Source organism: Dromaius novaehollandiae, chromosome W (genome assembly GCF_036370855.1).
Source record: "Dromaius novaehollandiae isolate bDroNov1 chromosome W, bDroNov1.hap1, whole genome shotgun sequence".
Lineage (NCBI taxonomy): Eukaryota > Metazoa > Chordata > Aves > Casuariiformes > Dromaiidae > Dromaius > Dromaius novaehollandiae.
In genome coordinates, this window is record NC_088130.1 from 59,187,144 (window position 1) to 59,209,746 (window position 22,603).

Genomic DNA, 22,603 nt, shown 5'->3' on the forward strand with positions numbered 1-22,603 from the left:
CGCCCGGGCCCAGACGACCACTGGCCGACGGGGTCTCCCGCCCCCTGCGCGGGCCCCGGCCGACGGGGTCTCCCGCCCCCCGAGCAGGGGCTGCGCCGCGCGCGCCCGCGCAGGTGCTGGCTGTGAGGCTGGCTGCGAGGCGGGCAGAGGCGGGCAGCCGCGGGCCCCGGCGTGGTCCACACGGGGGAGGGGGGTGGTCGCGGGTTCGAGTCCCGGCGCGGGCGGGCGGGCGGCCGGGGCGGCGGGGGCGGCTGCTCACCTAGCCGGGCGAACCGGCGGGCAGACTTTGCCTCCAGCCTCTATAAAAGGTAACGGCGGCGTGAGTCAGAGCCCCCGCCTCCCTCCGCCCGCTCTCACGTACGCACGGCCCGCGCGGGCAGCCAGGCACCGAGCCGGCGGCCGTCCCGCAGCCGGGCACTCGCCGGAGATGAGCCGCGCCGCGCTGCCGCTCGCCCTGCTGCTGCCGCTGCTGCTGGGGGCGGCGGCGGCCGCGCACAGCGCCGAGGACGCGCCGCACTCCCACGAGAGAGGTGAGCGGGTGTCCCGGCGGGGGCGGCGGTGCCCCGAGCGCTGTGGGAGGGGGTGTGTCCCGTGCCCCCCCCCGGGCGGGGTTTGGGGCAGCGCCGCGGGTCGCGCCCGGCCCCGGCTGCCCCTTTGTCCCCGCTCCCGCCGTGCGCGGGGTGCGGGTCCGGACGGCGGGCGGCTTTCTCTCTTTCTCTTTTTTTCCCCTTTTTTTTCTTCTTTTTTTCTTTTTTCCTTTAATTTTTCTTTCTCTTTTTCTTCTTTTTTTTTTGTTCTGTTCTCCTGCTAACTCCCGTTTTCCAGCAGGCCGGGGCTCGCCGTCCCACCGGCTGCGCTCCCGCCGCGGCTCCCGGGCAGAGCGACCTGCGCATCGCCGCCACTCCGGAGCTGCCCGGGCCGGGCCGGGCCGGACCCAGCAGCCGTCGGGTGCTGGGAGCCGCTTTGGTTGTTGCAATGAATCACGTTTCTCACGGGGCAGAGGTCGGGACACGGCTGGTCTCTGCCGTGGAGATGGGGTGACCCAAGCCAGTGGGTGCAGCGTGCCGGCGGGATGCCCCGGCAGCAAGCGCCCGGCATGGCTTGGGGTTTGCTATGGGATGGGGATGCAGCTGGGGAAAGGGCTGGAGAGGTGGTCACCTAGCCCACTAGCGAGGAGTGGCTGGCCCCGTGTTACATGGTTGTTGGAGGCTGGAAGTCCAGGTTGTGCCCCTCTTTGAGGAGCAGGTTTTGGCTAGGACCCACAAACGCAGCAGCTCTGCCAAGCTGCACGTCTCTGTGAGGCACTGGCTCCCTCCCTGCCTCCTCCGGAGGCTTGTTGGGGAGGTAGGACTGGTGGCCACCCAGCCCTGGGCACCCTGCATGAGCCCAGGGCTGCCTTGGAGGCCTTCCCAGGTTGCCCATACCCAGGAGATGTGGATGGAGATCCCACAAGCTGCCAGCTTGCTGAGGGTCCCGTGATATGGTTGTCTCTGGGGAACAGCAGCTCCTTTGCCTCCTGCAGCCTGTTTCTTCTCTCTTCAGGCCTGTCCTGTTCTCCGTTTCCTCCCTTTTTCCTCTAACTGAGCTCATTTCTCTTGCTTTACCCTCTTATATTACTCATTTCCCATCTCCATGCCCAGAACCAAGGGCCATCCCTTGGGCTTTCCCCGTTGTCGTCCCTTTTGCTCAGGCGCCCTATGCACTGCAATGCGCTGTTGCCATTTCCTCTTTTCCCCAGCGCTCGCTGGCGTGGGAGCGCTCGGGCTCATGTGGCGCAGGAGCGCACCGCGGTGCAGCACCTGCCCTACACCTTCCCCCAGCCGTGCAGGTCTCCGTGGGGAGCTGGCCCACGTCCCAGGCCGGTCCTCCCCTGGGAGCGCAAAGAACAGTCCCTGCAGCGACCTGAGCTCCTGGTGGCAGATTAAAGGCAGATCCCGAAGGCTTGCAATGGGTCAGAGTTTATAAACACAAAAGGGCTTTAAGGCAGCCGGGCTCCGGAGGAATCGGTGTCCCCGTGGCCAGCATGTGAAGCCGTGTCCTGGGAGGGACGAGCATGTGCGGGGGGAAACCAGGGCTGCGCTTGTGGAGGAAGGGCCTGGCAGCTCGGTGCTGTGGTGCCAAGGGAGAGGCTCTTCATGGGGGTCCCCAGAAGGGTGTATGGTTGTGCACCCCATTGCCAGACCCCGTGCCAGCTCCGTGCTTGCTGCACCCTGGCCCAGGGACCTGCTGGCCCGTGGGGCAGGGGGAGTGCTGCGGCACAGCCCGTGTACCTTGACCAGGTCATCGCTTCCAAGGCGGATGTGGTTTATAGGCTGAGATCTGTGGCTAGTTCCTGTCTTGGCTCTCTTGGTGCATTTAGCATCTCCTGGTGCTTGCTGGGCCAGCAGGCATGGGAGATAACGCCCCGCTTTCCCTCTTCCCTGGGCTGTGAGCCCTTGTGGTGCCCCCCAGCCTGGGACTGGTCTCCTTCCCCAGGAGCACGGCAAGGTGGCCTTGCCCCGGCACCGCTGTGTGAGCCATCCTCATCCCACAGGGGCCCGGCTGCCAGACCCGGATCCGGCCCGGGAGCCCAGTGCAGAGAGGAGGATCCAGCAGGATCCCGGTGCCCTCTGTGGCTGAGCACGGGGCATCGCATGCCCAGGTGGCAGAGGAGCAGGATGTCCTGCCTGCCGCGCGCAAGCCGTCCAGTGTCTCCTCTTGCCGGAGCTCAGGGCGAGGAGGCACCATCTGACAGCATCCGCGGTGCGAACAGCGCCTCCTCACCTCACCCTGCCAAAAAAGCTGCTGCTGCCCTCCTTCCTCGCGGGTGCCGGCAGGCAGGGCGCGCGGAGCTGCATCGCCCGCTGCTGAAATGCGGCTGCCTCCACTGTGGTCGACAGCGGCGGTTCAGCAGCAAGAAGTGGTGTCTGGCGGCTTTCGGAGGGGGCAGGCTGCAGTTATGCAAATAGACGCTTGGGCCGGGCGGTGGGTTGCTGCTCATGGCGCAAAGCGCTGCGAGGTTGCAAATGCCCCCCCGCGGAAGGGAGCGCAGCATTGCAGCACCTCGGGCTGGGGAGGTGCCGGGAGGGCATCGGCCATGGAGCCTCCTGACAGCCCCTTTTCTCTCCCCTTCACCCGCCCACCAGCAGCGTGCGGTGCATGTGCCTTTGCACAGCCTGGGAGATCACAGCCTGCTCTGACCTTTCCCGTTGTTCTGGCCTTGGTGTCCGTAAGGCCACAGCTTCTTGCCTGGTGCTCCGTGCCGGGATGGGAGCTGGCACCGTCTTCAGCAGGGTCCGTGCTGCTCCCGTGTGTGGAGCACGGGCACCTTCCCCGCTGCAGGGGAGTCAGCATGTTTCCAAAGCTTGCACGCCTCTCCCTTGTGTTTCTGCTGGGTGGCCTTAGCCCTGGCTCCCCGGGGAAGGACTGGGAGGGCATGTCTGCGTGGTGGGGTTTTCTTCCTGGAGACGGCGGGTTGGGAGACCCAGCTGGAGCAAACGCTGTACCCAGTGCCGGGCCGCGCGAGTCCCGACTGTTGCAGCACTTTTGCTGCTCGGGAGCGGAGATGAGGCACTGGCAGCACTCGAGGGAGCCCCTGGGGCTGTTCCCATCTCCGCAGTGCCCCGAAGCGCCTTCCGGCCTCACTCTGCTGTGGCAGTGCTCGCACCAATGCAGGGCCTCATCCTGATCCATCCCAGAGGGAGCTGGACCTCTCGGGCTGGCCGGGAAGGCCTGGGAAAATGTGCCTCGGAAAGGGGTTTAATCCAGCACTTCTCCCACCGGGAGCCTGCCCCGACGGCTAGTGGCGTTTGCTAAGCGGGCCGTGGCTTTGGCGCTTGCTTTGCTGATGAGGAAAGGTGCAGAGCTGCCTTTTTGAACCCTTCTCCTCGGGACAGCAGGTGGCTGCAGCCGCTCGGGAGGAGCTGGAAGGGCATCTGTGCAGCTTCTCACTGCCGGAAGCTGCTATCCGTGATTTTTACTGCCGTAACGATGATAACAAATGGCCAAGCCCCAGGTCTCCCTCCACCTGACACGTGCAGGAGGCCTGGCCTTGCCCCGGGGACCTCGACCCTTTTGGCAGGAGGCAGAGCCTGCCAGGAGCATCCCGCTTGCCGCCACGGGAGGAGGAGCGGGGGAGCCAGGGGCACTGCCAGCAGAGGCGTGCATGCTGCTGGCCTTTCCCTCTGCTCATGCTCCCCCCTTTTCTTTTTTCTTTTTTTTTTTTTTTTTTTCATTTTCAAGGTCCTGGCCGGGGTCACTGGAGCTATAAAGGTAAATACCTGCAGTTACTCCTGCTTTTCCCTGCCGCCCTGCAGGCCCTGGGGCTGAGCCAACTGTGGTTAATGATCACCGGGTTCCCTTGCGTGCTTCGCAGCTCACCTTTCCCCCCTGCCTGACCCTGCCGGCTTCGGTGGGGGTCTGGGGGGGGCACGACCGGGGTGCTGGGTGTCCCCCTGGGCACAATGGGGATGCCCGTCGCTCCCCGGCTCTCCTGGCCCAATCCTGCCCCAAACCGGGCAGGCGGAGCGCCAGCCGCACCAAGCAGCCAGCCTGTGACAAGCTGCAGAGCGGGAGCTCCTCTGCCTGCCAAGTCCCCTTGTTAAATGATCTTCTCGCACTCTTCCCAAACACCCCTAAAATAGACTTTCCTGGCAGCTCCCTGCGCTCGGAGGCCCTGTCCTAATACGCACAGTCACGGGGCAGCACAGAGCTGCTCCCAAGCTAACCTGGGGGAGGCTAAACTGCAGGCAGGGTTTATTCCCTGGGCTGTGCTTGTTCCCATCCCATCGACCTGCCAGCCCCACTTTCCGCGTGCCCCGTGCCCGGCGGTCTCACGTGCCCTCCCTCCCTCCCGCACCAGACCGGCAGGAGTGGGTCTTGCACTACCCGAACTGCGAGAGCACGATGCAGTCGCCCATCAACATCGACCTAGCCAAGACCATCTTCAGCCCCCAGCTGCGGCCGATCCAGCTCTCTGGCTACAGCCTGCCCTCCAAGGAGAGGCTCAAGCTGAAAAACAACGGACACACAGGTGGGTGGCCACAGGGATGTGGCACGGGGCGGCCTCGCTGAGGCCAGGCCCTTGCTCGCAGCCTCTCCCGGCAGGACCGGGCTTGTCTGAAACTCTTCCCCTCCAGTCTCTGGTGAGGACACAGTCTTGCAGGCTTCATTCATGTCATCTTCAAGGCCGAAAAGGCAACATTAGGCTGTCCAGCCTGTAAGGCCCAAGCTCTTTCCTGGCTGGAGAAACCAAGAGATGGAGAACTCACCACTTGCCTTTGGGAGTTGGCTTCAGGAATTTATTATAATCCATGGTTTTTTTAAAGAAATTAACCTTAGTACTTCTGATCTAAGTTTGCAGCCATTAGCTCCTCTCCTGCATTTCACTGTTAAAGGACTATTTGGTCTCTGATATGACTTTGCCATTAAGGTATTTACCTCTCAGCCTTTTAGGACACAATATTGGTCAAATTCCTTGAGTTGTATTTCAGGATGTTATCTCAGGATCTTAAGGCATTTTTATGGGTCTCTTATTTCGCTTCTCCAATTTTAAGACTTTTTTGGAATGTGTGGACACAACTTATTCACAGTATTTTTAGTATCAGTCTCACCCTGTCAGATACAGAGATAAATCCGCTTCCCTCCTGCTCGCTACCCCACAGTTACACATCTGGGAACGGTGGGTCCTGTTTGTTACCTTGCCCTTGTGGGAGCGTGTCGAACGTCTTGTGTGTGCTAATGTCTGCCAGGCCCTGAGCTAAGGAAAGGTAGTAGAGACCGTGACTTAGAAATTCACTGAAGGTGTCAGAAGACAACCTGGTAGCCAGCAAGACAGACTGAGCTGGTCTGTGAATACAACAAATCCAAAAGTTGGTCTTGCTGCGCATGGTCAGATCAGCTGCACGTTGCATGCGCAGAGCTTTGTAATGCTCCTGCCCTAGCGTGCCTGCATAGCTAAACTGCTTGAGCTCAGTAGTTGCTATTTTGGATACCCTGACATCTGGAGTTGCTTGGTGTTCAGAAAAGCAGTCATAGCATTTTCAGAGGGAGAAGAAATCATTTCCCATGTGCTTATAAGATGCCTTTTTTTATTATGGCAACTGCCAATCTTTTGTGAACATCATGAAAAGCCAAAAGTAACTAAAATGTTACACATCTACTAAGATATTTGTGTAGTTAATCCTTATTATACTATACAATGTATAAAGTTCTGAAATGAGAATGACTCATATAAATAATAGAAGGAATGCACCAATTGAGATATACAAAAGAAATGTAAAAGCAGATAAACTTCCAGAGAGGGAGCAATTTCTCACTTACTGCGTTTGGGTTTTGTATCTTTGAGCCCAGCGGCAGGGAACAGGGGAAGGGACGAATGATTCATTGCAGCCATATTATGCCATTAATCCCACATCTGCACTCTAGCTCAGTGATGTGACCAAGAGATGTTTCACCTATAAATATGGGGGGAGGAAAAGAGTTGATTTTTCAAAATGAGAAGGAGGTGCTTAGGAAGATAGGATAGCCTTCCTTGGGGTTCGGGATGTTCCTGATGTTTTGTGGCACGTCGCAATAACCCAGCTTAAAGATTTGCTGTGTGACTGCATGAGGACTGACTTGCTAGTTGGGACTCGGCCATGGCTCAAATCAGATTAAAGTAAAAGGCAAATAAAAGTATATATTTATAGTATCCATATAGGCATGAAGTTGTAACTCTGAATGATTGCAGAAGGGTAATGCTTCCATGACACCAGTTCTAGTGCTTGTCATATATTCATAGGCCACCTTATTTGAATGGTTCCAGCTTGCCAAGTGATGCAGCTCTCTTTATGACTACTCTGCTCTCATAGGCGTTTAATGGAAAGAGATATTGGCAGTGTTAATTTTGCCCACAAGTCTCTTTATCCTTACTTACTGAATAAATTATTGGGTAACATCTGGCTTAGAACTGACCCCTGGGAAATTCTGCAGAGGATTCTTCAGCATTTTCACAGCAGCTACTTTTGAAGCTGTTTTTAACTGAGGTGTCCTACAATGTGAAGCTGAAAATTGAAGCCTGCTGCATTGGCACAGCTCTGTTCGTTGTAGCCTCATTAAAGATTGAAAGAAAGTTTGTTTGTTGTGACCAATTTCCACAAACCCAAGGTGACTCTCTCCCATGAGATGTCTCCTCTGCGTACCTGTGTGAAGGATCAAGCTTTGCATTTTACTGACCAACCTCTTCCTTGTGCCCCTGCAGTTGTCCTTGAGCTGCCCGAGTCGCTGGCCATCACCGGTGGCTATGCCCAGCAGTACAGAGCCATACAGCTGCACCTGCACTGGGGCTCCCCGACGGGACCTGGCTCGGAGCACACCATCAATGATCACCGCTTTCCCGGGGAGGTAAGAAGCTCCTGTTCCTCCCTGCCGGCCCTCTGCAGTGCTGCCCATGGGTGCATCCTCGCCTCTCCCAGCATCTGCACAGAGAAGGTGCTGGCGTGCTGTCCCATGGCCCTGTTTGCTGCCGGACTCATGCTGTAATCATTTGGCGAGGATCTCTGCTCCTGATCACCTCTGCAGAGTCAGAGTTCAGTGCAGCAGAGCACCGGCACCTCAAGTAACAGCCAGGTCCATGATGCAGTCTGCAGCGCAAAGGCAGCCCTCGAGGACGCTCTGCCTGTGGGTGAGCAGGGGTAGAGCTGGCTTGCAGCAGACACAAGGCGAGCAGGAGGCGATCGCTCCATGGGAGAGGAAACAAATCCCCCCTGGCGTGCCTCGAGATGAGGCAGACTCTCCCTCGGGCGGTTGAGCCTGTTGCCCTGCGCTGCAGCCCAGTCCTGGGCTGATGGTGCAGGAGCTGCAGTGGCCCCTGGGCGAGGGGAGCTGGCCCCTAGGCAGCCCACTGCGGGGGCTGTTTGCTCTGTACACAGACTGCTTTCCTATTCTACCAGCTCCCATCTGGTTTATCCCTCCTTCTCTAGCACTTGTCCTCAAACCAAACCCAGCACTGCAGTAAGTCCCCCACAGTGCAGGTTTGCTGGCTGTGACCAGGGAAGTTGAAGTGGGGAACCCTTCGTGCTTAGCACCCCACAGCAGCACACTTTTCTGGCCCCACCAGCGTGTTTGCTCCCTACGAGGGGTGCTTGGCATGGGTGTGTGTCTCTCCCAGCCCTTGCTGCGGCAGGCTGGCCACGTGGAGCCCTGCGGTGGTGTGCACCTCCTGGAGGTGCCTGTGCCGCATCGGGGCTTGCACCTTTCCCTTCCAGATCCATGTGGTCCACTACAACACCAAGTATGACAGCTTTGAGGAGGCCATGGTCCGCCCAGATGGCCTGGCAGTGCTGGCAGCCTTCCTGCAGGTGAGGCCAATAGCTCAGCCTAGGGCGAGAGAGGTAGGAGAGCAGTGGGGAGCAGGACTGGGGTGGGCAGAGTCAGCCACAGCTCTGGGGACGGGCCTGGGGAGAAGGAAATTGAGGGGAGGGCAATACCAGGGGCAGGGTGGCCCCGATGGGAAGAAGGAGGCGGCCTGGGGCAGGGTGCCCCATGTTGGGAGAAATTCCTTCCTGCTGGCACTGCCACTGGCTGCCTGTTCCACTTTGGTCTCTGTGCTCTTCATTTCTGTGGGGTATCTGCGTTGCAGGTTGGGCCAAGGGAGAATCCGTACTATCGGCAAATACTTGAGCATCTGTACGAAATCCAAGGAGAAGGTAAGTCACTGTCGCACCTAGTACTCGTCCTGGGGTGCAGCAGCTGGGCAGGTGCACAGCAGAGGAGGGCAGCAGCATACAGAGAAGGGGAACGTTGCACAGCCTGTGCAGAAACAGCTTTCCAAGGTGCCCTCTGCAGTGGCTGCATGTGCTTTCTCCTGACTCCAGGGCAAATTTGCTCCTGGCTCGACTGTTACAGCCAGGGAGCAGGTTCCCTGGGAAAATGTGGTGCAAGACCTGACCTGGGGCATCCCCCAAGTCCAGCCTGCTCTAGGGATTGCCATGCTGTGGAGTTGTTCCTGTCCGAGGTTTTGTGCTCCGGACAGCGTTGCCCCATGGGGGCATAGTGCTCTTCTAGGTAGCCTGGCCTCCCTGCCAGGTATCGTGCTCTGCCCTAGTCCAAAGGGTTGCACTGCTCTGACTCTGGTGTTCCTTCTCCCAGATGAAGAAGTCTTTGTGCCTGGATTCAACATCGCAGGCCTGCTGCCTGCCAACCTGGACCTCTACTTCCGCTACAACGGCTCTCTGACCACCCCTCCCTGCTATCAGTCAGTGAAGTGGACAGTCTTCAACCAGACCGTGCAGCTGTCTCAAGATCAGGTCCGTCGGGGCGCTGAGCTCTCTGCCAGCTCTCGCCCAGCCTCTCCCTGCAGCGTGCAGCACCCACGCTCCTGAGCCGGGCCCCGCGGGACTCGTCTCACTCCCGGGGCGTCCCCCGCGGGCCGGCGCTCTGCTCTCCGAGGCAGGGCACCTTCTGCTCTGCTCACGCCGCTCTCCTGCCAGATCTCCGAGCTGGTGTCGACCCTGAGAGGGGACGACGACAGCCCTCTGCAGAACGTTTTCCGGGAGTGGCAGAAGCTGCATGGGCGGCACGTGCTGGCGAGTTTCCAGGCTGCCCTCACGTTGGTGAAGCAGCTGCCAACTCCTGGTAAGGAGCACACGAACGTAAGGAGCACACGAACGTGCTGAGGTTACACCCAGCCACGAGGTGCGGGTGGGACAGGCTGAGGAGCTGGAGTCAAGGCTTTGCTTCTCTTACGGAAATGCAGTGTTTGCATGGGTTACCCTGCCTGGCACAAGACTTACAGCAGCGCTGGCCTCGGGGTCCCATCCTCCCCCATGTTGCACACTTGTCTTGTCCTGCATGGGGAAGATCAGTTTCTAGGAGTGATTTTTGTCCTTGGTCATGCAGAAGCAATAGTAACATGGGCTGAAGGATGTATGAGGTAGACTTGAGGGCAAACAGCTAATTCATAGCAGCCAGGTGCATGGGAGCTTCTTCTTCGCCAAATCTAGTAGCTAAATTTAGTTCACCTTGTGGTTAGTTCATCCGCGAAGGTCTTTCTTGTGTTGGTGGTTTCCAATTCTGTGTTTGTGGCTCTGTAGAAATTCCTGTTAGTCCTCAGGTGTGACTATCACTTTGCATCACTGAATTCTTGCCTGTTTCTGTACTTTGAGGTCATTCAGGCTTTTCTGTCCAACATCCTGTTCCTTTCCTGTTTTGATGGCATTTCCTAGTTAATATCATTATTCCCACACCTTGTGTCAAGGTGACTAATAAAAATAGTACACAAGATTGGTCCCAGGCCTTTGGGGAAAACCTCAAGTAACCACATGCTGGCAGGTCGCTTCCCCTCTGCGTTCCACCTCCCGGCTCCCTACAGCCAGCTCTCTGCTGGCTGTACGCTTTTAATCACTGTGTTCTTCAGCCTCGCTAGCAGTTTCCCATGTGGCACTACATCAAATGCTTCACTGAAGTCTGGAGAGATAAAATCTTCTGAATTTCCTTTGTCTAGAATATCAGTTATCAAAGAAGGATATCGGGTTAGGCTGGCATGCTCTATCTTTGGTAAACCTGCTAGACGTTTTATCATATTTTCCATTTACCTCCAGGCCTTTTGTGATTTTCTCATAGTAGCTGTTCTAAAGCCTTTAGTTGCTGAAGCTCAGATGAAGGGGTGGAGTTATCCAGCTCAGCTTTTTCTTTCTTTATTTGCTGTTTAAATCAAACAACCCCAACTTTAACAAACCCGTGAAGTCCTTGTTCCTGGATTTGGAGTTCTGAGTGCCAGGACACTGTCCCAGTAGTCCCGGGTGAGATTACCTGGTCCCCCGCCTTGTGTGCGTTGGGTTGCTTGAGATTAGTTCCCACTCCTGCTCTGATAACTCACCGTCGTATGCCTCTGCCCCATGCGCTGGACTTACTGAATGCTGAGAAGTGCTTATTCAGCTTTGGGGTCACGTCTCACTTGCTTTTCATCTGCACTTCCTTTGCCCATGCTTGTTGATCTTTCCTGAGTCACCAGCACTTCAGGAAAGCAGCACTGGCCCGTTCTGCCGCAGGCTGTGGGGCAAACGAGGCAAGTTCACATCAGCGGCTGAGCTGCTGGGTCCTGCTGGATATTGCCCACAGATAGTGCCACTCTGCGTGCGATACAGATAGTGTGTACCCATGATAATGCAGCCATTTAAAGGCAACGATATAGTGCCAGGTAAATATTTACCTGGCACGGCCCCCACCCAGTATTTAGGGCCCAGACATGGTCCCTGCCTCAGTGCTGGCTGCGGGGCCATCCCTACGCAGGGAGCCCTGCCAGAAACGGGCAGGGCCCTAGGGGCTGCCTGCGGGCAGGGGGCTGCCTGCACCTCCCCAAGCCGGCAGCGAAGAGATGAGTCTGTGTTTTGTCCTGTTTCGCCACAGATAGCAGAGGCTCTCCACGGAGGCCACCCCTCGGGGGTGCTGCGGGGGCCAGGCCCAGCCTGGCCCCACGAGCAGGTACCGCTGTGCCGGTGGTGGGCCTGCCGCTTCCACGGGGAGCGTGGGGCTTCTCACCCCTCTCCTGGCTCGGGGAGCTCGCTCACCCCGCTGGGCCCTTGCTGGGGTCTTGCCTGAGTTGTGGGATGCTGTGGTGCCGCTCAGCTCTGCAGCTGGCCGCTTTCCAGTCACGGAGCGGCGGGGGGGCTGTGCGGTGGAGGAGACGGATTTTGGCTGGGCTCAGTGAGTCTTCCATGTAGGTGGTGGTTCAGCAATCTTTTTTTTCTTTCTTTTTTCCTTCCCCAATGCTTCTGGCTGTGTTTTGGGGCCGGGCAGGACGCTGTGAGCTGCTCAGGGTGCAAAGGGGCGGCTCTCCCTTGTCCGCTGAAGGAGAGTGGGGGATTTTGCAGACAGCTCTGCTTTGCCTGTGCTACCTCTAGCCCTGCAGACGTGATGCCCCCCAACCCCCCACCTTGGGCAACCTCTTGACCATGCTGTATCTCTTTCAGGTGGTGACGGCTCATCAGAGGCAGGTAGGTGAGGGCCCTGGGGCTGCTGGCCCAAAGGAGGGAGGTGGGCAATGCATCTTTGGGGTGGTACTTGCCTGGGGAAGGGGGAGCCTGGCCGCTGTGCACTGAGCTGGTGGGGGTGGGGGGGGCAGACAGCCATAGTGTGGGGTGCTGAGCCATTCTGGGCCTCCCGTAGCATCTGTGCAGTGGGGTCTTACAGTTGTCCTCTCACATCTGTATTTAGGTGCAGAAAAACACACCAGTTCGTTTCAGGCAGGTAAGCACACTCCGCCAAGGCTGCTGGCTTCATGTCCTCTTTGCCTTCTGCCCATGGGCTCCTCCTGGCCTTTCCCCGCCTTGCCCTGTCTCCCTCGGCCCATAGCTGCAGGGGACCAGCCCCGTTGTAACGTGCCCATGCTCGGCTCGCTTGCAGGGGACGTGCTGGCCGTGCTCTTCGGGGTGCTCTTTGCTGTCACAGCAGTGGCGTTCGTACTCTACATCCACAAGCACCGCAGCCAGAACGCACGGTGAGTGAGGGGACGTGGGGGGAGCTTCAGGCTAGGAAGAGGGGGATGCGTGGATCCTGGCTGTGGAGAGGGGACAGCAAGGGGCTGGGAATGTGTGGGGCAGCGGTCCTTGCCTGTGTGATGGAAATATGTGCCCACGTATGGACGTGTGTGTGAAGGGGCGGATTAAGGGTTGTCTCTAGGGCAGCGAGTGCTAGTCTCATAGGAAAGGGGTCAGTAGGGCTTTTTTGGAGGCCCCTTCCCCCCCCCCCATCTGCTCTAACATGCCTCCCCTCTTCCTCCTTCTCCAGGCTGGACGCACCGAACAAATCCAAGGTCATCTACACAGCAGCCACCACAGACGAGAACGCGGTGTGAGCCCTGTGATCTTGCAGCAGTCCTGGCACTACTGGCTCAGCCTGCCACCCCACACCCCAGCCCTCCTGCCCCAGCTGATGGGAGGGCTGTCACTCCAGTGTCCCTCTGCTGCATGGGCTGCCGCACAGAGACTTCACCTGGGGCAGCATCTGGCCTCAGCAGCTATTTTTGTTACAAAAAGATAAAAATACATATAAAAAGTAGAAAGCCTGCTGTGGTGCCAGCGCTGCCTCTGCTCTTCTAGTGCTGGGCTAGGGGAGAGGAAAGGGGGCTGAAACAGCTGGACCCATGGCGCAGGGGTGCCAGGGCTCTTTCCCGACCAGCAGAGAAAGCATCAGCCTCCATGCCCCAGGCAAAGCTCCAGAGCAAGCAGTGCTGGGCTCCTCCCTGCCCTTCATCGCTCTGGGACTTCTTCCCCTTTCTATTTGTGTAAAGTGTTGGAAAAATACAGCCATGGGTTGGTAGGGCCAAAGAAACGTAGAACTGAAGGTGGCAGACCCAGTGCTTCCTCCCTGGCCAGCCCCAGCCCTGCTGCCCCCGCCCTGCTCTCCTCAGGGTGTGCTGCAGGCTGCTGTAGAGCTTTCCTCAAAGGGCTGCTGCCTCCCTCCTCTCCTACTGGCCCTGAAGACTAGTTCAGCCAGAGCCAAGCCCTAGAGAGCTCCCTATCGCTCCACAGCCAAGAGAAACATGCTGGGCTGGGGCAAGGGAAAGAATCTGCTGGTCTCCAACTTTGAGCAGCCTCCACCCCAAAAGCTGCTGCTGCCACTTGTGCAAGCACTGCTGGGAGAAGGGCTGAGGAGGCAAAGCCCCAGCTGCAGCTATGCTGTGCTGGCTCCCCTCCCAGTTGCACCCCTGGGAGCTGCTGCCACTGCCGCAGCATGCTTGCGCCCTGCCCACAGAAGGTACCACAGCCAGTCACACACAGCCCCCATCACATCTGGTACTTCTCTTTATTAGTATAAAAGCCCACTGTGGACAAAACTGCACTCTCAGCCCTGAGCCCGATGGCAATTTCTACCTCCCAGTCCTGTAGCGTATCCTCAGGGCTGATGCCCCTCTGAGAAATAAAATCCCCCTCCAAGCCTGGGAGAGGGCTATGATCCACTGGAATGGTCCCCTGAACCACCACCCCCCACCCCCCAAGCTGTGCTGGCACCCGATGAGAGGTGACTTGTCATCCTGCGCCCTCAGCCACTATCCAGCCAGGTCCATGTCCGCCAGGCACTGCAGGCACTGTCTGCCCAAACCCTCCTCCCACCCTGGGTAGCTTCAGCTCCCTCCTGCCCCCACCCCATGCCAGCTGCTGGTGGTGCCCTGCACCTTACCACCACCCCACCAGCCTCCCCTGCCCTTTCCCAACCTGCGCTGGGATGCTGGCTCACTGCTGCTACCGCAGTCCAGCACTGGGGCCGTGTCTCCCAGCGCAGCAAGCCTGGGCAAAGAGGTGGGGAAAGTAGCACCACAGCGTTTGGCCCCAGCCCAGCGTGTGACAGCGCTCTGCAAGGCTGCTTCCTCCACCCCGGGGGAGGAGGAGGAGGAGCGACATCTCCCTCCAGCACAGGGCACAGCACATCTTCTGTGGTGGGGGAAGAAGCAATGGGTTTCTTTGGGCTTGAGCGTGAGGCAGTCCAAGGTCACATCCTTCCCAGGCAGGCTAACAGCCTTCAGTTGCAGCATGGCAGGGCCTGCAAAGCTGAGTCCCCCGAACTGGGCTGTCCCAGGGGGGGCTCCCAAAGGGGCAGAGGAGCGAGCCAGCCCCAGCAACGACAACCTGCTGGCTGCTGCAGCGGGGCCGGAGCGCCTGCCCCACAGGGCCTGGCCGGTGTCCCCCATTCCAGGAGAAAATACATTGCAGAGAAGGTGACGGCCGCTCTCGCCAACAGAACGGAGGGGAGGGCAGGGGGCAGCTGGGGACAGGAACATCCTGCAGGGCCTCAGGATCCTGGCTGGGGGCTGGATCCACTCTGTAAACCTATAGGGACAAAGAGAGGGGGGGGGTCAGTTTTCAGCAAACTTCGTACCCCATCCATTTCCCACAGGAGAGGCAACAACCCGGGAAGGCCCCAAACCAGTTTCCAAATCTGTCTGTGGCAGTGAAGCAGATCACATCCTCGCTTCAGCCTCCGACTGAGACAACCCTGTGACCCCCAGCACTGACCCAGCTCCTCCCAGGTAGCCCAGAAGGGACCAGCCCAGCCAGATACCAAGTCCCCGTTACGGAGCAGGACTTACAGAGCAGGAAACGACGCACGTTCTGGGCAGATCCCCCTGAGAGCAGGTAAGCCCAGGTGGCGGCGATGGCCATCAGCATGTAGGAGGGCACCAGGCTGCCCACGTACAGGGGGTTGCAAAACGTCTGGGGAAGAGAGACAGGAGAGGGAAGGGGTGTGTGGGCAGGAGAGGGATCTCCCAAGCCCTGGCCGTTGGACACAGCCATCATCATGTCCTGCTCCTCTCTCTTCCCCCTCGTGCAGCAGCTCTGCTGAGGGGCTGGGATGGGATGGGCACATGTGGCAGTATCGCAGCCCATGGCCTTGCCGAGCCGGCGGAGTACCAGGGCAGGGGAAACCAGCCTCAGCCGTTTGCCTTTGTCAAGGGCTTATCCTGTGTGGGGCTGGTTCGAAGTCCCCAAACACCAACAGCTTTGCTGGTGTCAAAGGCTGTTCCTCCCCAGGCACGTGGACCATCACACACCAAAGCCATCCCCGAATGCAGGCCCCTGGCACGTGCCTCCGCTCGCTGCTACTCACCGATCCCGAAACAGCAAGGTGCATGACAACAACAGCTGCGATCTCCCACCAGCGCCGGTTCTCACAGCCATGGAAAAAGAGGATCCCCCAGAAGGTGTGAAGGAAAATCAGCACCATGGTCATAAAAGCTGCAGGGAGCAGCACAGAAGGGAGTCACAGGAGAATCACCTGCCCCGACCTCCAAGCTTAGGCTGGGTACAGAGGAGCCAGGCCAGGGAAGGAGTGATGGCACTGCTGGGCTGAACTAGTAAGCATGCAGGTACACCTCGAGTGCGGAAGGGGCTGGGGACAGGAGCAGGGAGGGTAGCAGGGCACAGAGAGAAGGGTTTTGTGCAGAACAATGCTGCAGGTGGGGCTCTAAGGGGCTAAGAAGGGTATGGGGAGTGGTAGCAAAGTGCAGGACGAAGGGGAGAGGACTGGGGGCTAAGACGATCATCCACAGGGCTGCACATCTCCGTGATGGGGCGCAGCAGAGGTGGTAGACGTGTGGGAGAAGGGTCAGGCCTGTCACTCACCCGAGGTCAGGAAGTAGAGCTGTGAGTCCCCATAGATCCCCACGGTGCCAGGCCCTAACGCGTCTGCCAGCAGATTGATCATGGAGAAGGCACCGCTCATGAGCCCAAAGCCCACGCCAGCCACTGCCAGGACAGAGACACTGTGAGGCCCTGAGCCCACGGCTCCTGCAGCCTCCTCAAGGCCACCCGCACCCAGGCATCCCCCAGTCCCTTAAGACACCCAGCCTGCTTCGGCATGAGAAACCCCTTTCCTCTTGGCAAGAGGCCGAGCGCTGCTCTATGGCCCAGGTTCATCCTGCGGGGCCACCTCTGGCTTCACGTTTGGGGTGCCCCGCTCTGCCCGCCACTCACCATATGCCATTTGCTGGATGGAAATGGGGGAGCAGCCATCTTCGCTGAGGGCCACCAGCCCTTCAATAGCCTTCCTGCGGAGGGGAGAGCACGTTGGCGCACAGCACAGTACAGCACAGCTGTAGCACCAAGGACTAACCAGGCAGCGAGCCAGGATTTTATCCTGCCTCAACCCGCCCTCTTTGTAATCTTGCAAAAGGAAGGGTGCAGTCGTCATACAGTTGGGTCTCTGACAGACACCTGACTTCACACTCAATGACACTGCGGTTCACTGATTGATTGATTGACTGGCACTTTGCATAAGCCTGGAACACAGCAATAAACATTTATGACTCGGCTGACAAATCTCAGCAAGGAGTGACGATCGAGGGCATCAGGATCAGCACTCCTGTGTGCTCCCATTATCGAACTGGCAGCAACTGTGAAAACCACCGTGGAGAGTACCTGTGGGACCTCCCTAATTGCCTGACAAACCATGCACAAAAAATATATATCAGTGAAGCCAAATACAAACATTTTCCACATAGGAAGATGAATGCAAGCCAACCTATAGACCAGGTATAGGGGAAAGCAGAATGCTGTGGGCAAAATGGGCAGCATACCTGCATGAGGCTGCGGAAAATAGTGCTGGTGTGGACACAGGAGGCACACACCCATGAGACTGCACCCAGTCTTTGCATCTGTGTCTTTAAAAGATGTCGAAAAAATAGGGAGGGTGCAGAGAAGAGCTCAAAGAGCTAGAAAAATTGCTTTGGGGGAGAGACTCGGGAGCCTGGCCTGATAAACTTCATCAGTTCTGGTAAGTAAGCAGAAATACCAAAAGCCTTTTCAGCCTGGAGGAAGAAAGCAGCACTAGAAGTTGCTGGAGTTCTGCAGAATGAAATACAATGGTTTATGCTACAGAGAGTAATCCACGGATCTCTGCTACCCTCTGCCTTCCTGGCTCCAGCAATGCGTTGCTGTAGGGAGTGGTGTGAGCTCACATACCAACCACTGGCTGAACAACTGGCGCTGCTCCTACAGACACCCCTACCAGAGCCCGGACCTTTCCCGAACCCCTTGTCCCCAGGCTATCACCCTTTCCACACCGCCCTTCCTGCACGCTTACTCCCTGCACCACACTATGCCTGGGCAGGACCTGCTGGGATCCCAGCAATGTCTTCCGCGCTGCCCAGTCCACAGGCTGTCCCGGGCAGCATCTGCCTGTCCCAAAGCACCAGCGCAGCACGTGGCCTGCAGTGCATGCGCAGCCTGGCAGGCGGCGGGGATCCCTGCTCTCCTGCCCGGCAGCACCCAGGAAGCCAAAGATTTTCTGAGGCTGGGCCTAGACTTTGCCCTGGGCTGGCCAAGATGCCGAGCACAGAGCAGAGGCAGTTACCGACATGATGCACCGGCCCAGCAACAATGCCGCAGCACTGCTGGACTGAGGACGCAGGATCAGGAGTCAGGGCTTGCTTTGGTGAGACGCTGTGCTCCAGCACGCCTCGCTGGCAGTCCCGCTCCCTCCCCTCAGAGGGATTCGCTGTCTGCCGGTACCACCCCGGGGCTCTTTATCTCAACCCCAGAGCTGGACACAGAGCAGCTGGCAGGGCTGCCCTGGCTCAGGATCCGGCCCCAAAGGGGACACACCTTGTAGGAGACAGCTAGGCCCCGAGGGCTGGCCTTCCCATCACAGAAATGTAGGGCAGAGTCGGGAGGCTCCGGGGAAGACTTGAGGCTAACACCCAAGTGCAGGTTGCTGGAACAGCTCCTGCTGGCCTTGACACCTGCAAAGCAGCTTTGCTACTTAAGGAAGGGGCAAAGCGATTCCTAGCAGAACAGCTCACATCTCTGGGCCTGATGGGGCAGAAGCTCCCATGAAAACCCTGACCTAAGGCCCCTCTCCCTGCCCCAGGGACACACAGCATTGCTGGCACAGTCCTCCAACGGTGCAGCCACACAGGGCTGATCCTGACCGAGAGGCCTGGCCTCTGACCCGACGGCAAGGGACTGTCCCTGAGCCCCCCCAGAACATCCAGGATTAATGTTTCTCAGTCATGGCTCGGGCGGACGAACCACTCTGGCCATGTTATCACCATCCCTCAGGAGGGGAGTCATCAAAGCATCCTGAACCTGACACCCAAACCTGAAGATGACAGAGCGCTGTAGACACTGCTGTGGGTCTCTCACCAGCAGACAACACTATTACACAACTCATCACCACTTCCCTAGGCCTGAGCCACTTAGCTTTAAGGACAATGCGGGGCGTAACACTGGCTCACAAACAACATGACACTGCACCAGCCAAGACAGGCACCTTGGATGAGGCAAAGCCCTGAAATCACCTTCAGGCTGTTCCCACTGAAGCAAAGAAAAAGACATCCCTAGAAAAAGAACAAGACTTGCTGACAAAAGGGGGAGATCCATAACCCTTCTCCTTCATCCACACAGCAAAGCTATGGGAGCACTCCTCAATCTAGTCAAAACAGCCTGCTGGGAAGGCAGGACAGAGATGTTACACACCCTGGAACAGCTTAAAGTCACAGCCTCCCTGTCCTGAATTAAGGGAGACAATGCCAGCCAGCTCAGGTGTCAGTCCTCCAGGCCTTAGAGTTGCTCTTCTCCACTACCACAGCTATACTTGATGTTAATGGACTGACCTAGCTTTGACCCAGAGATTTTAGCTGTAAGAATCTTAGTCTCCTAAAAAACGCTGACTGAGATCCTGAGCAGAGCACAGGCACAGGAGGCAGAGAGGAAAGGCAGGGGAAGGGCAATACCACTCCACTCCCAGGCTCTGGGAGCAGCCCAGGGCTCGCTGAGGCCCAGGGTAAATTCAAGCTGCCTCTCCGGGTATGGCCGCGGGGCTCCAAAGGACATCCCAGCACACAGGGAGCACTGACATCCTCTGGCCAGGCCACAGCAAGATGGCAAAGCCCAGGACCGGCTGGGTGGCAGGAGAGCCTCCTCCTCATGCCAGGCTAATGCCACGTCCCTTACCTGAGGAGTTTGTAGTAGAGAAACCGGAAGGCCTCCTGCAGCAGCACAGAAAACATCACCCCAAATATCAAGAGCCCCTTCTGCAATGGTTCATCATTGGGGTCACTGGCTTTAACAGCAATAAACCAGATCAGGGAGGAGAGCAGCAATGAGACCAGCCAGAAAAAAGCCCTGAAAGAGAAACAGAGAGGCTGCTAACCGGAGAGCATTTGCTCTGCACTCTTGAGGACATAATTCCGGCCTCGGGCAAAAGATCTTCCTTCTGTGCCCAAGTAGTGCAGGCAGCACCTGGTGCCGGGGAGATGCTCTGCACATCTGCAGCTGGATCAGCTGGTGCACATCTGTGGAGCTCCCTGGCTTTGCACCAGGCGAGGAGGTGTATGGGCTAGGGATAATCACTGCCCGTGCCAAGAGGCTCCGGTGAGGGCCAATACGTACTTTCTGCTGCGGGCCTAAGTTGAGTGGAGAATACGTTCCTGCCTGCCTCAGACAGAAGGGCTGCTAGAAAGCAGCAAGTGCTTCCTCCGCAAGGGTAGGTTTGTCCTTTGAGGAGGCCAGCCCTGCTCTGTAAGGCACATTTTACACCTGCATCAAATAGGTGTGCAAAAAATTCCCCAGCGCAGTGCTTTGTGCAGAGGCCCCACGGGCCAGGCAGGTTGTACCTTGGCCTGGACAAGGACCTTGGCCGAGAGCCTGCTCCTCGCTGCCCCGACACAGCTGTCTGGCCTCCACAGCTCTCAGCTGTAACACTGCCAGGACAAGCAGACACGGTTCCCTGCTGCCCTCCGTCCTCCCAGGTACTGCCCTGCGGCCGAGCACGGACACGAAGGACTCCCGCCATGACTGCGCCACGTCGCATGGGCCCTGGGGAAGCAGAGGCACAGAGCAGGGCAGAGGCCTGTTGGCACCCCACTGCCTCCCTAAGCAGTCTGCCTGGGTCACACACGAGGTCCTTGGGGTCACCCAAACCACAGGAACGGGCCGTGCCTCTCCTGCACTCATGGCACGGCAGAGGCCCCGCTGCAGGGAATGGCCCCATGGCAGGGGATTTCCAGTGCCATTCCCACCTCGGGAAGAGACGTGCCCAGCGGGACACCCCAACCTGAGGATCTCGCCCCATCTGCCTGGCAGCAGGGCCTGCACCGACCTCACACCTGCACCCAGTGGCAGCACCAGCCACATGCCCGGGTGGGCTCAGAGCCGGTTGGCATGGCCTGCAACGGCCCGGCGCCCACCGGCAGCCAGCCCGCACGCCGCGGTGGCTGTGCCAGCACCGGTGCCGTGCCTGTGCCACTGCCATGCCACTAGCGCCACTGTCCCCGTGCAGTACCAGTATCGGTGCTTTGCTTGTGCCCTTGCCACAGCGGCACTGGTGTCCCTCCTGCTATGCCTGTGCTGGTACCAGTGCCAGGCTGCGCCTGTGCCTGCTGTGACTGCTGGTACTGCTGCCGTGCCAGCACCGGTGCTCCTCCAGCCCCTGCTGACAGCGGTACCAGTGCTGTGCCCACAGCCCTCCTGCGTTGGTACTGGTACCGACAGCAGCACCCCTGTCACGCACACACCAGTACCAGTGCTGTGCTGGTGCTGCCAGCACTGGTACCACTGCTGTGCCTGTGCCCCTCCTGGGCTGGTACCTATCATGCCTAGACTGGGACCAGCGCCAGTGCCAGTGCCAGTGTCATGCCCACACTGGTACCAGTACTGCTACCAGTGACCAGTGCCAGTACTGGTGCCTCTGTGATGCCCGTGCTGGTACCAGTACTGCTACCAGTGACCAGTGCCAGTACTGGTGCCCCTGTGATGCCCATGCTGGTACCAGTACTGCTACCAGTGACCAGTGCCAGTACCGGTGCCACTGTCATGCCCGTGCTGCTACCAGTATTGGTGCCAGTGCCAGTGTCCAACACGCCTGGACCGGTACCAGTGGCAGTACTGGTGCCCCCACCATGCCTATGCCAGTACCAGTACTGGTCCCAGTGCCAGTGCCCCCGTCATGCCTGGGCTGGTCCCAGTACCGATGCCCTAGCCGTGCCCAGGCCGAGGCCGGTGCCAGTGCCCCTGTCGTGCCGGGGCCGGTTACAGTCCCAGTGCCGGTGCCGGTGCCGGTGCCGGTGCCGCTGTGGTGGCCGGTGCCGGCGGGCCGCGCGGGCCCCGTGCGGGGCGGGACTGACCCGGCGATGAGGATGATGATGCGGAGCGGGTCGCGGGCGATGGTGAAGAGGAAGAGGCCGAGCGCCGGCCCGAAGGCGATGAAGGTGCACCCGAAGAACACGGCGAGCGTCATGGCGCCGGCGCCGCCGCCGCGCACCGCACCGCGCCGGACCGGACGGGACCGGACCGAGCCGCTCCGCCCGGCCCGCGCCGCGCCCGCCGCCCTTCCGGGGCCGCCGTGACGTCACCCCGCCGCCGCCGGAAGGGCCTCGCGGGGCGGGGCCATCACGGGACGTGGGCAACGGCAGCGGCGCGCGGGGGGGGGGAATGGCCCCGTCGTGGTGGGGGGCACGGCCGCGCCCCGGGAAGGGGACAGTCCTGTCACGGGTGGGGGGGACACGCTCAGTGCCACCTCGATCTGGGGCAAAATACCGGCGCAGCTTGTAGGAAGTTAGTTGCTGGGGGACCGCAGCCAGGAGCCCGAGCGGCTGCCGGGGACAGCGGCGCCGTGGAAGGGCCCTTCGTGCCGGCCGCGGGGGCGCCCGGAGGCTTCGCGCGGCCCGGGCGCGCCCTGGTGGGAGCTGGGGAGCGGTGTGTTTGCGGTGCGGGGTGCTACTGGCCGGACAGGTGAGGCGGCGTCTGCGCTCTCCTTCCCTTTACAGGCAAACCCAGGTCTGAAAGGGGCTTCAGCCGCGCAGATTAACAGCGCAGAGCGGCGGGAGAAGGATGGCGACTAGGGCAGAGGCACGGGGTGGCCGAGCACCCCGCGCCAGGGGAGTCCTCTGCCCTGCCGGAGGCCAGCGATAAGGTCTTCAGAGCCGCGGACCAGAGGCGCTGGGCCTGGGGGAGAGCTGGAGGCCGGCAGCACCTGGGCAGGAAGGAGAGGCAACCTCACCCTCCTCCTTTCCTGAGCTACGAGCCATGCAGCTAGCAAAGCAAAGCAGATAACTCCGCTTGTTGGAGCGACGGCCTGGCCCATCAAGGGGTCAGTGTGACTTATGTTTCCTGGCAGCGCGAGGCTGTGCTCTCGGAGGGATATCCGC

General features: G+C 59.2%; 2 protein-coding genes across 3 annotated transcripts; one reads left to right on the forward strand and one right to left on the reverse strand.

Annotated features, from left to right (window-relative positions):
• The first annotated feature begins 229 nt into the window (after window positions 1-229).
• On the forward strand, window positions 230-13,024 carry LOC135324374 (carbonic anhydrase 9-like). 2 transcript variants are annotated; one of them, XM_064500439.1, is made up of 13 exons: window positions 230-530; window positions 4,222-4,251; window positions 4,841-5,011; window positions 7,220-7,362; window positions 8,226-8,318; window positions 8,600-8,666; window positions 9,109-9,266; window positions 9,450-9,594; window positions 11,368-11,442; window positions 11,931-11,954; window positions 12,175-12,207; window positions 12,364-12,457; window positions 12,748-13,024. In XM_064500439.1, the coding sequence occupies exons 1-13, from the start codon at window positions 428-430 to the stop codon at window positions 12,812-12,814; spliced, it is 1,203 nt and encodes a 400-aa protein (XP_064356509.1). In that variant the 5' UTR covers window positions 230-427; the 3' UTR covers window positions 12,815-13,024. The 2 variants fall into 2 exon arrangements, with proteins under 2 accessions (XP_064356509.1, XP_064356510.1); XM_064500440.1 differs by lacking the exon at window positions 11,368-11,442 and having other exon boundaries at window positions 232-530.
• A 721-nt stretch (window positions 13,025-13,745) lies between these two features.
• Window positions 13,746-21,827, reverse strand: LOC112991931 (gamma-secretase subunit Aph-1b-like). Its single transcript, XM_026114755.2, has 7 exons — window positions 21,581-21,827; window positions 19,410-19,580; window positions 16,431-16,504; window positions 16,080-16,202; window positions 15,565-15,692; window positions 15,047-15,170; window positions 13,746-14,786 (listed from the first exon to the last, which is right to left on the reverse strand). Exons 1-7 carry the CDS (start codon window positions 21,691-21,693, stop codon window positions 14,749-14,751), a joined length of 771 nt encoding a protein of 256 aa, XP_025970540.2. The 5' UTR covers window positions 21,694-21,827; the 3' UTR covers window positions 13,746-14,748.
• Window positions 21,828-22,603: the final 776 nt, after the last annotated feature.